The sequence below is a fragment of the Thamnophis elegans genome, chromosome 2, assembly GCF_009769535.1.
Source record: "Thamnophis elegans isolate rThaEle1 chromosome 2, rThaEle1.pri, whole genome shotgun sequence".
Taxonomy (NCBI): domain Eukaryota; kingdom Metazoa; phylum Chordata; class Lepidosauria; order Squamata; family Colubridae; genus Thamnophis; species Thamnophis elegans.
The window spans coordinates 153,338,563-153,348,733 of record NC_045542.1 but is presented as its reverse complement, the minus strand read 5'-3'; the positions used below and the strand labels follow the sequence as shown (position 1 = coordinate 153,348,733).

At 46.1% G+C, this 10,171-nt stretch overlaps 1 protein-coding gene across 1 annotated transcript in view; it reads left to right on the top strand.

The window, feature by feature from the left end:
- Positions 1–2,978: 2,978 nt before the first annotated feature.
- Positions 2,979–10,171, top strand: part of CFB (complement factor B) — a 37,859-nt gene continuing 30,666 nt past the window's right edge. The window contains exons 1-3 of the mRNA XM_032209365.1: positions 2,979–3,139; positions 4,179–4,385; positions 8,152–8,337. Coding sequence (XP_032065256.1) covers positions 3,082–3,139; positions 4,179–4,385; positions 8,152–8,337 — 451 coding nt within the window. The 5' untranslated portion in view covers positions 2,979–3,081. The remainder of the gene's footprint in view (positions 3,140–4,178; positions 4,386–8,151; positions 8,338–10,171) is intronic.

Sequence of the window (10,171 nt, the reverse complement as noted above, 5' to 3'; positions counted from 1 at the left end):
AAGACCAGGAATAGGCAGTCAATTGTCCCGGGGCTGCCTGCGGTTCTGCTTGTTTTTCTGCTGAAAATTCTCAGCATAGTTTCCTTCTATTATAATCATCACGAGAAGCTGCAATGTTGTAATTGTGAGCCAGTTGCCGAGTACCTAAACTAAGGTATTGTAACAACAGATATGCTGCCATGGCTGCAACAATGAGGACCTATTGTGAACCTTTTCATTCAGGGCCATTGTAAACTTTCAAATGGTTGCTAAACAAGTGGTTATATACCAAGAAATACCCGAGGAGCCATGGTGGCGCAGTGGTCAGAATCCAATATTGCAGGCTAATTCTGCCGACTGCCAGCAGTTCAACAGTTTGAGTCTCACCAGGCTCAAGGTTGACTCAGCCTTCCATCCTTCTGAGGTTGGTAAAATGAGGACCCAGATAGTTTTTTTTTTGGGGGGGGGAATATGCCAACTCTGTAAAACTCTTACAGAAGGCTGTAAAAGCACCGTGAAGCAGTATATAAGTCTAAGTGTCAGGCCTGCAGTCATATTCCTTTTAGGATCTTTGGCCTGCCATACTTTGTATTATTTCTTCTCTGCTGTTTCATTAGTGGGGAACAGGGAGGAGGAATAGTAAGGAGCAGAATGTGTTGTCGTCAAAATAAAACATTCCTTTCCAGAAGCCCAAGGTTATTCTTTGTCTCCGCACCTCTGCACCTGACCGGAACGAGATGGGTAGAAATGCCAGCATGACAGAGGAAGATTGGACCATGTGATGGACTTGTGGGTGTGGGAACAAGATCATGAACTTTCAAATGGGTGGAAAACCCAGGAAGCTTTCAGATTCGGATTTCCACAATTTGTACCAACATGTCTGTCTTATTAAACTGGAACGTTGATTAAAGCTATGCCTTGAATTCTGCTTTAATTCTGGATGATATTTGGAACGCTGATATTAAGTGCTGTTGCTACAGGTTTTAGAACTCTAAGTAATAGAAAGCATAGATAAGTAATAATAGATAAGATGCAGCAAATCTAAAACAAGCAAGAATAAGGAACAAGCGTACATCGTTTTTGTACAGGTAGCCCTCGATTTACAACAATTCATTTAGTGACCATTTGAAGTTACAACGGCAGTGAATAAATTAACGTACGACCATTTTTCACACTATGGCCATTGCAGCATTCCCAGGGTCACATGATCAAAATTCAGATGCTTGGCAACTGAACTCACATTTATGACGGTTGCAATGTCCTGGAGTCCCGTGATCTGTTTTGGCGAACTTCTGACATGCAAAGTCAATGGGGAAGCAAGAAAGGTCATAAAATGGGGCAAACCTCACTTAACAACGGTCTCACTTAACAACAGAAATGTTGGGCTCCCTTGTGGTCATAAGTCGAGGACTAAAGGAAAAGGGTGGCCCAATCCTTCAGCAAAGATGGGGGCCCAGATGCTTTTTTCAGAATGTGGGGTTATAGAACAAGACTAACTTCAGATTTGGGAAGAGGGGGTTGAAATGCAAACTGAGCCCACCCTTACAGCTCCATGCGAAGGAAGAGGGAGGCCAATTCCCAGCTTCCCAAAACGGTGGGACTCCGGATAGCCTTAGCCCTGCCTCTGCCTGAGGTAAAATGGCCCTCCATTCATATCCCCCCCCCTTTTTTTAAATGGGGAACTCGTATTAAGGCAAGATTGGGGGACTTATCAGAACAGGTAGTCCTTAACTTACAACTGTTCGTTTAGTGACTGTTTGAAGTTACAACAGCACTGACTTCCAACTGGTCTTCACACTGGCAACTGTCACAGCTGTTCCCACAGTCAAATTTGGGCGGTTGGCAACAGTAGTGGGTTTCAAAAAAATTTCGAACCTACGCTGTGGTTGTGGCCTCCTTTGTGGGATTGGCTTGCTGGCCTTGTGACCTGGTGGGAGTGGCTTGCCAGCCATGTGTGTTCTCTCTCTCTCTCTCTCTCTCTCTCTCTCTCTCTTTCTTTCTTCCTTCCTTTTGTCTCTCTGTCCCTTTTTCCTTTTTTTCTTTCCTCTCTTACCTTTTCTTTTTTTTCTTTATTTCTTTCTTCCTTTCTTCCTCTTTCTCTCTCTGTGTGAGTCTGTATGTGTGTGTGTGTGTTTGTGTGTGTGTGTGTGTGTTTGTATGTGTGTGTGTGTGGTGGGTTTCAAAAAAATTTGGCCTGCTTTCCGGGTCAACTTGTGGAACCTCTTCTAACCGGTTCGGTAGATTTGACGAACCGGTTCTACCAAACTGGTGCGAACTGGCATGGACCCACCTCTGGTTGGCAACCAGGTTGCATTGACAGTCGCTGCCATTGCCGTGTCCGTGTCTGTGATTTTCCCAGCAGGTTTCCAACAAGCAAACTCAATGAGGGAGCTGGGTTTTGTTTAATGGCCACAGGATCCACTTAACAACCGCAGCAATTCACTAAACAACTGTGGCCAAAAATAAAAGCCATGAAGTTGAATGCGATTCACTTAACAACCACCTTGCTTAACACTGGGAATTCTGGTCCTAATTGTGCCTATAAGTCGAGCACTGCCTGGATATCAGAAGAGAAACAACATCCTTATGTCTTTTGATGGGAGTCTCTTATCTGATTTGCAAAGATCTTTGTTTTCATAATTTAAAAAGATTGCACAAAAACAATGGTGGTTCCCCCCTGCTTTTGACCTGTGCCATCCCACCAAGGACACTGACCACAGGTGAAGATTTTGTAGGAGCGTTAAAAACAGATTGGAGTGTGAGAAAGTGCCAGCGAGGTTTGCCTAGCCTGCATAAGGCCTGAGGCCGACGAGGGGAGGTGTTTGTGGGTTTAAAGGTACAAATGTCTGCCTGTCCCTCAGCCCTTTAGCCCATCTAAGTAGAGTTTCAAACCATTTTCAAATAAACCAGATTTCGGCTTTTGGCTGACCCTTTGTCACCCAAGATGCTTACCATTTCCCACAACTCAGCTGCTTTCTCAGGGAGGGGCCAGCCCATCACATGATGGGAAGAAGGCCAAACCTTTTCAAAGTATGGCAGCAGAGAATTGCATTTCCCCTGCTGTAACGAAAGAAGGAGCGAGGAAAGAGAAAAGGAGCGGGAATGCAGTGCCTGGGCTCGTATATCCACCTTCTCCTCTTGCTGGGGGCGTTTTCTGCAGGTAGGGAGTGATATTCCAGACCCAGTTGCAAAACCTAATATTATCCCCCTGTTTGTGGACTACGAAGCGTTTGGGCTAAGGGTGCAAAAGGTTCGCTTCTACGAAAGGTTCGATTTGAAACCCACCACTGCCATGGAGCTTTTTTGTCTTGTAGATAGAAGTGTTTGGGCTAAAGGTGCAAAAGGTTCGCTTCTACGAAAGGTTTGATTTGAAACCCACCACTGCCATGGAGCTTTTTTTTCTTGTAGATAGACTGAACCAATCCTGCTGGGGATATTAAGAAAGGTGGCAGCTGCTTTCCAAGACCATGTTCCTCCTTTAGGGAAATATAAATATTCTGCCTTTTTTAATATTTCCCAAAATATTTTGTTCTGACTGAGGCTTCTCAAGAGCATGAAGCAAACTCCTTGTCCTGACAAAAAACCCTCTTATGAATTTACTGTGAATTCTGTTCATTCACAGCCAGCAAAGTCTTTCAAGGGAAGATTTACACTCACCAACCTTATCTGGCTTGGAGAGCTGAATATCTGCAAAACTTGGCAAAGAGTCTTGGAGAGTCGTGAGCAAATTAATCAAACTAATCGTCTCCTGCAAACTCCACTCCCTTTTCGCTCTTCTTTTATTTCCTCTGGGAGGGGCCATTCACCAGCCACCTGTGGCCTTACTCCCAAGTCGACCCCTGTTCTTTAGCTGTTCCCTTCGTCTGGCAACTCTGCGCATGCGCACACTGGGAACAGGCTCCAGCTGTTCGTCTGCCTCACTGATGTCTGACTCTGAAGGCAGCTGATAACTGGCATACGGCTCTTTCCCCATCTCTGCCTCCGACGCAGAGCCCTCATCAGAGCCTTCCCCAGACTCCAGGACTGGCCCATGTTCCTCCCCAACCTCCTCACTGTCCGAATCTGCTGCCAGTTCCGCTGGCAGGCCACAACATATTTCATTGTTCTAGGAGAGGGATGGGTGCCAACTTTGTACAATTCTGACTAACATTTTCACCACTCTGCTACCCTTCCAACTTTCCACTCTGCTTCCTTTCTAGGCACAGTCGATGGATCCTGCGATCCTAAAGCTGCTGAGATCATAGGAGGCAATTATATTCTCCTGGAAGATGGAACCTCATTGATTTATGACTGTCCTCAGGGACAGTATCCCTATCCGACACAATTCCGGTTTTGTAATAATGGCAGACAGTGGAGCCCCTTGACGGGCAGGGACGGCAGGACTGTCGAGCAGGCTGCGTGTCGAGGTACAGTGGGTTCATTTCTCAAAACAGAGGCCTGGTATGACAACTTCCCTTCTTCCTCCCAGACTTTATCGCCAACCAAGTCCAGGGTTTCCCACCACAGGCCTTTATGTAACTGTATAAAAATACCCTGTGGGAGTCACTAGCAGGCTTATCAAAGTGCAAAAAGCATGTTTACTTTACTTTTATCTATTGTATTAGGCAAAGGTAAAGGTTCCCCTCACACATAAGTGCTAGTTGTTCCTGACTCTAGGGGGAAGCCGAAGAGCCAGCAATGCCCAAAGACATCTCCGTGGTCATGTGGCTGTCTTCCCACCATAGGTGGTTCCTATTTTTCTACTTGCATTTTTTTAATGTGCTTTCGAACTGCTAGGTTGGCAGAAGCTGGGACAAGTAACGGGAGCTCACTCCGTTACGCAGCGCTAGGGATTCAAACCGCCGACCTTTCTGATCAACAAGCTCAGCGTCTTAGCCGCTGAACTACCGCGTCCATTGTTTCCACCAGAGGCCTTTTTGTAACTGTATTTTTTAAAAAACCCATGGTAGTCACTAGCAGTCTTATCAAACTGCAAAATCATGTTTACTTTATTTTTATCTACTGTATTGGAAATGTTTATAAAGGCTCTTATCCGTTATCAGCGAAGCCAGGGTGAAAGGTATCTATTAGATTTTTACAACCCCTGGTAAGCAGTTGGCTTACCAGGGGTTGTAAAACAACCCCATGGAAGCAGTTAGCTTCCTCCCATAATTGGGGCTTACCAGGGGTTGTAAAAATCTAATAGATACCTTTCACCCTGGCTTCACTGATAACGGATAAGAGCCTGTGGCCTAATGGCTAAGAATTCTGCCTAGTAGTAATATAGCCCAGGTTCAAATCCCAGTAAGGGTATGGCTAGCTGATGAGAGCTAAATAGCTTGAAATAGATCTATACTAGTCTCCCTTTATTTATTTATCAGCACAAATAAAAAACACAAATATAACAAAGGCAACAGTAAAAATATTGGGTTTTTGTCATGATGGACTCTTGTGACGAGCCGATTGACAGATGATGGAAGCAGTTAGCTTCCTCCCATAATTGGGGCTTACCAGGGGTTGTGACACTAAATATATACCTTCTTCCCTGGCTTCAGCTGATAAGGAGGAGACCTGTGGCATAATGGCTAAGACATTTGCCTAAGATGCAATACAGCACAGGTTCGAATCCCAGTAAGGGTATGGCTAGCTGATGAGAGCTAAATAGCTTGAAATAGATCTATACTAGTCTCCCTTTATTTATTTATCAGCACAAATAAAAAGACAAATATAACAAAGGCAACAGTAAAAATATTGGGTTTCTGTCGTGATGGACTCTTGTGATGAGCCGATTGACAGATGATGGAAGCAGTTAGCTTCCTCCCATAATTGGGGCTTACCAGGGGTTGTGACACTATATATATAAGTCACAACCCCTGGTATGCCCCAATTATGGGAGGAAGCTAACTGCTTCCATTCTCTGTCCATCGGCTCGTCACAAGAGACCATCCAGACAGAAAGCCCAATATTTTACTGTTGCCTTTGTTAGAAGCACAAATACTACACACACACACACACACATATATATATGTGTGTGTGTGTGTGTGTGTGTGTGTCTGTCTGTCTGTCTGTCTGTTCCAGCATAACTCTGGAACGCCTCAAGCAATTTCAACCAAACTTGGTACACAGATGACTTACTCTCTGGAAACAAATACTGTGTGGGTAAGACACCCCTAACACCTGGGGGAGAGTGTGTTCTGTTAAGATACAGCCTGTTGTGCCTTAAAATGGCTTGTACTGTACAGCGTAGTGTAGTTGCCATGGTAACGCTTTCACAGTACTCCACAAGGGGGCTCCCTCTGGTAAGGGGGAATATCCAACATTGGAAATTATGTTTGGTGTGGACATTTTCAACAAAATCAGGGCTTTTTCTGTCTAATACAGGATTAGAATAAATAAATATCCAGGCAACGCCGAGTTATCAGCAGGTGAATAATTTTTTAAAAAAATCTTGGTCGTACAGTGGTTAGAATGCAGTATCGCAGGCAAACTCGGCCCAAAGTCTGGAGTTCAATCCTGACCAGCTCAAGGTTGACTCACCTTCCACCGTTCTGAATTGAGGAGCCCAATTATTGGAGGCAATGCGCAAATAAAGGGTTACGTTATAAACCTCCCAGAGAGTGTTATATGGGGGGGGGGGGGGTATATAAAGATATGTTGGAATGCCATTGCTCTTGTTAGGGTTGAGCCCCAAATTTCCATTTGCTAAACAAGACAGTTGTTAAGTGAGTTTTGCCCCGTTTTACAATCTTTCCTGGCCTGGTTGTTAAGTGAATCACTGGAGTGGTTAAGTTAGTAAGGTGGTTGTTAAGCGAATCTGGCTTCCCTATTGACTTTGCCTGTCCGAAGGTTGCAAAAGAGGGGATTGCGTGACCACCACAACTGTAATTGTCATAAATATGAGCCAGTTGCCAAGCATCCAAATTTTGATCATGTCTCTATGGCGATGCAACAAGTGTCATACACATGAAAAATGGTCATAAGTCACTTTGAGCAATCACTAGCAATAGCACTTAGACTTATATACTGCTTCATAGTGCTCTACAGCACTCTGTAAGCAGTTTACAGAGTCATCCTATTGCCCCCAACCATCTGGGTCCTCATTTTACTGACCTGGGAAGGATGGAAGGCCGAGTCAACCTTGAGGTCGAGTTCAAACGTCTGGCAGTGGGCAGAGTTTGCCTGCAATACTGCATTCTAACCACTGCGCCCCCCACGGCTCTTTAAACAAATGGCTGTAAGTAGTGATATTTGTATTAGAATACAACTTTCCTTTCATCACTCCCATCAACGTTGCTTCTAGGTATGTCACAGTCTATGCAATTCTTTGTGGCTTCACAATTATAATGGTCTCCGATGAGCAGGGCCAGATTGATTGTGAATTTTAATTGTGGAACTGGAAGGAACTGGAGCTGGGATTGGTTCAGTGGTGGGATTCAAAATATTTAATACCAGTTCTGTGGGTGTGGCTTGGTGGGCGTGGGAGGGGAAGGATACTGCAAAATCCCCATTCCCTCCCCATTCCAGGGGAAGGATACTGCAAAATCCCTATTCCCTCCCCACTCCTGGGGGAAGGATACTGCAAAAATCCCATTCCCTCCCCACTCTTGGGGGAAGGATACTGCAAAAATCCTCATTCCCTCCCCACTCCTGGGGGAAGGATACTGCAAAATCCCCATTCCCTCCCCACTCTTGGGGGAAGGATACTGCAAAATCCCCATTCCCTCCCCACTCTTGGGGGAAGGATACTGCAAAATCCCTATTCCCTCCCCACTCCTGGGGGAAGGATACTGCAAAAATCCCATTCCCTCCCCACTCCTGGGGGAAGGATACTGCAAAAATCCTCATTCCCTCCCCACTCCTGGGGGAAGGATACTGCAAAATCCCCATTCCCTCCCCACTCTTGGGGGAAGGATACTGCAAAATCCCCATTCCCTCCCCACTCTACTAACCTGCTTTCCAGCTCTGATCTCCTCTGCAGGGCAACAAAAGAAGATCCAGCCAATCAGCTGGGACTTGGGAGGCAGCAGATAGATCAGGGGTGGGGCTAGCCAGTGGTGGTATTTGCCAGTTCTCCAAACTACTCAAAATTTCTGATACCGGTTCGCTAGAACCGGTCAAAACTGGCTGAATACCACCTCTGGATTGGATAGGACATGCAGAAAAATTGACTGATGTTTTTTCTCTTCCATCCAGCCATCCGGTGTGTCAGGCCCCTAGAATTTGAAAATGGTGTATTTGAGACCATCCAACAATTTTACAACATAAACCAGGAGCTGAATTTCTCTTGCTACGACGGATACAAACTGCGAGGGTCCCAGATACGTACCTGTCTCCCCAATGGGAAATGGAGTGGAGAAACAGCCATATGTGATGATGGAAGTGAGTCTGATTATCCTTCGTGATCGAAATCTACCATTTCTTCCCCCTTGGGGAAACGTCTATGCAAATTCTCAATCATCCAACTTGTGGTTGTCCCAAAAATGCTTCTGAATGGAACTAAAGAAGTTTCTTGAATGAGAAGCGAAACATTTTCAAAGAAAAAAAACAAGAAAATCCAGTTGTATTTTGAGGTGGGGGGGGGGGGGAAGCACCTCTGAGTTACCCTTTGGGGAAATGTATTCATGATTTGAACGTGTGGTTTTCCTCTGATTGCTATATTTTTTTATATTATATATTTTTTTAGTTTAAGGAATTTATATGGCTGCCTATTTGCACATGGTGACTCAAGATGGCTTACAAGAATATAAAAACCTCATATATGAAACAATTAAACTAATAGAAGAGAATAATCATATAATAAATTAATAAAATAATATAGTAAAATAACCCCCACCCCATGCCCCAGCAACTAGCAAATCACACGAGCCGTTGAATGCGCTCCATCCAGCTCTGGGTTCCCCAGGCCCGCTGGCAGAACCAGCGCCTTCCGGAAAAGTGCTAGAGTGGGGGCCATTCTAATCTCCTGGGGGAGGATGTTCCAGAGAGAGGGAGCCACCACGGAGAAGGGCCTTCTTTTGGGTCCCACCAGGTGTTTCTCTCTAGGAAATGGGACCCTGAACATTCCTTACCTGCTCCCTCTGATGGGTCAGGTAGCTGTGACCAGCAAGAGACAGTCCCTCAAATAACCTGATTCCAAGCCACGAACGGTTTTAAAGGTGACGACCAGCACCTTGAATTGCACCCGGAAGCAAATCAGCAGCCAATGCAGCACCTGCAGGAAAGGTGATACATGTGCATACCGAGGCCTGCACAAACCCATGCAGGCTGGCTACATTATGCACCAGCTGGAGCTTCCGGATGCTCTTCAAGGGTAGGCCCATGTACATTGCAATAGTCAAGACGGGAAGTGACTCGGGCAGTGATGGCTAACCTTTTTGTTGTTCGGTGCCAAAAATGTGAGAGGGCGTGTGCATGTGTGCCAGCACCCATAATGCGAAGCACATCCCACATGTGCATGCATGCACCACCGCCATCACGATTCACCCCATGTGCGCCGCACTACTTGCCTCCAAGCTGAGCTTGGTATTTCCTTCGGGGGGCGAAGGAGGCCATTTTTGCTCTCCCCAAGCTCCAGGAAAGCATCTAGATCCTTGGGTGGGGGTAGGGGGCAAAAACAGGCCGAACTGGAAGTTTGGAAACAATCAGTTTCAAGCTTCCAGAGGTTCTCCATGGGTGCTGGGGTAGGTTGTTTCCGCCAGTGATGTGTTGCCAATTTTTTTACTACCGGTTTGGGTGTGCTCCTGCATGTGATGCTTCTGTGCATGCACCTACTGGAAGTTCAGAAACAATCCGTTTTGAGCTTCCGGAGGTCCTCCAGGTGGAGGGGAGGTTGTTTCTGCCAGTGGTGGGTTGTCAATTTCTTTACTACTGATTCGGGCGCATTCCTACATGCGACACCTCTGTGCATGCGCCTAGCAGAAGTTCGGAAACAATCAGTTTCGAGCTTTCGGAGGTACTCCGGGAGAGGGGGGTCTGGGGAGGCTGTTTCCGCCAGTGGTGGGTTGCCAATTTTTTTACTACCGGTTCGGGCAAGCTCCTACATGCAACGCTTCTGTGCATGCGCAGAAGCATCCTGGCAGGTGGGAAGAGCCTCCCGCTGCCATTATTACCAGTTCACCTGATCTGGGCCGAACCAGGAGGAACCCACCTCTGGTTTTCGCTCTCCTCAGGCTCCAGGAAAACCTCCGGAGCCTGGGGAGGGTGAAAAACGGGT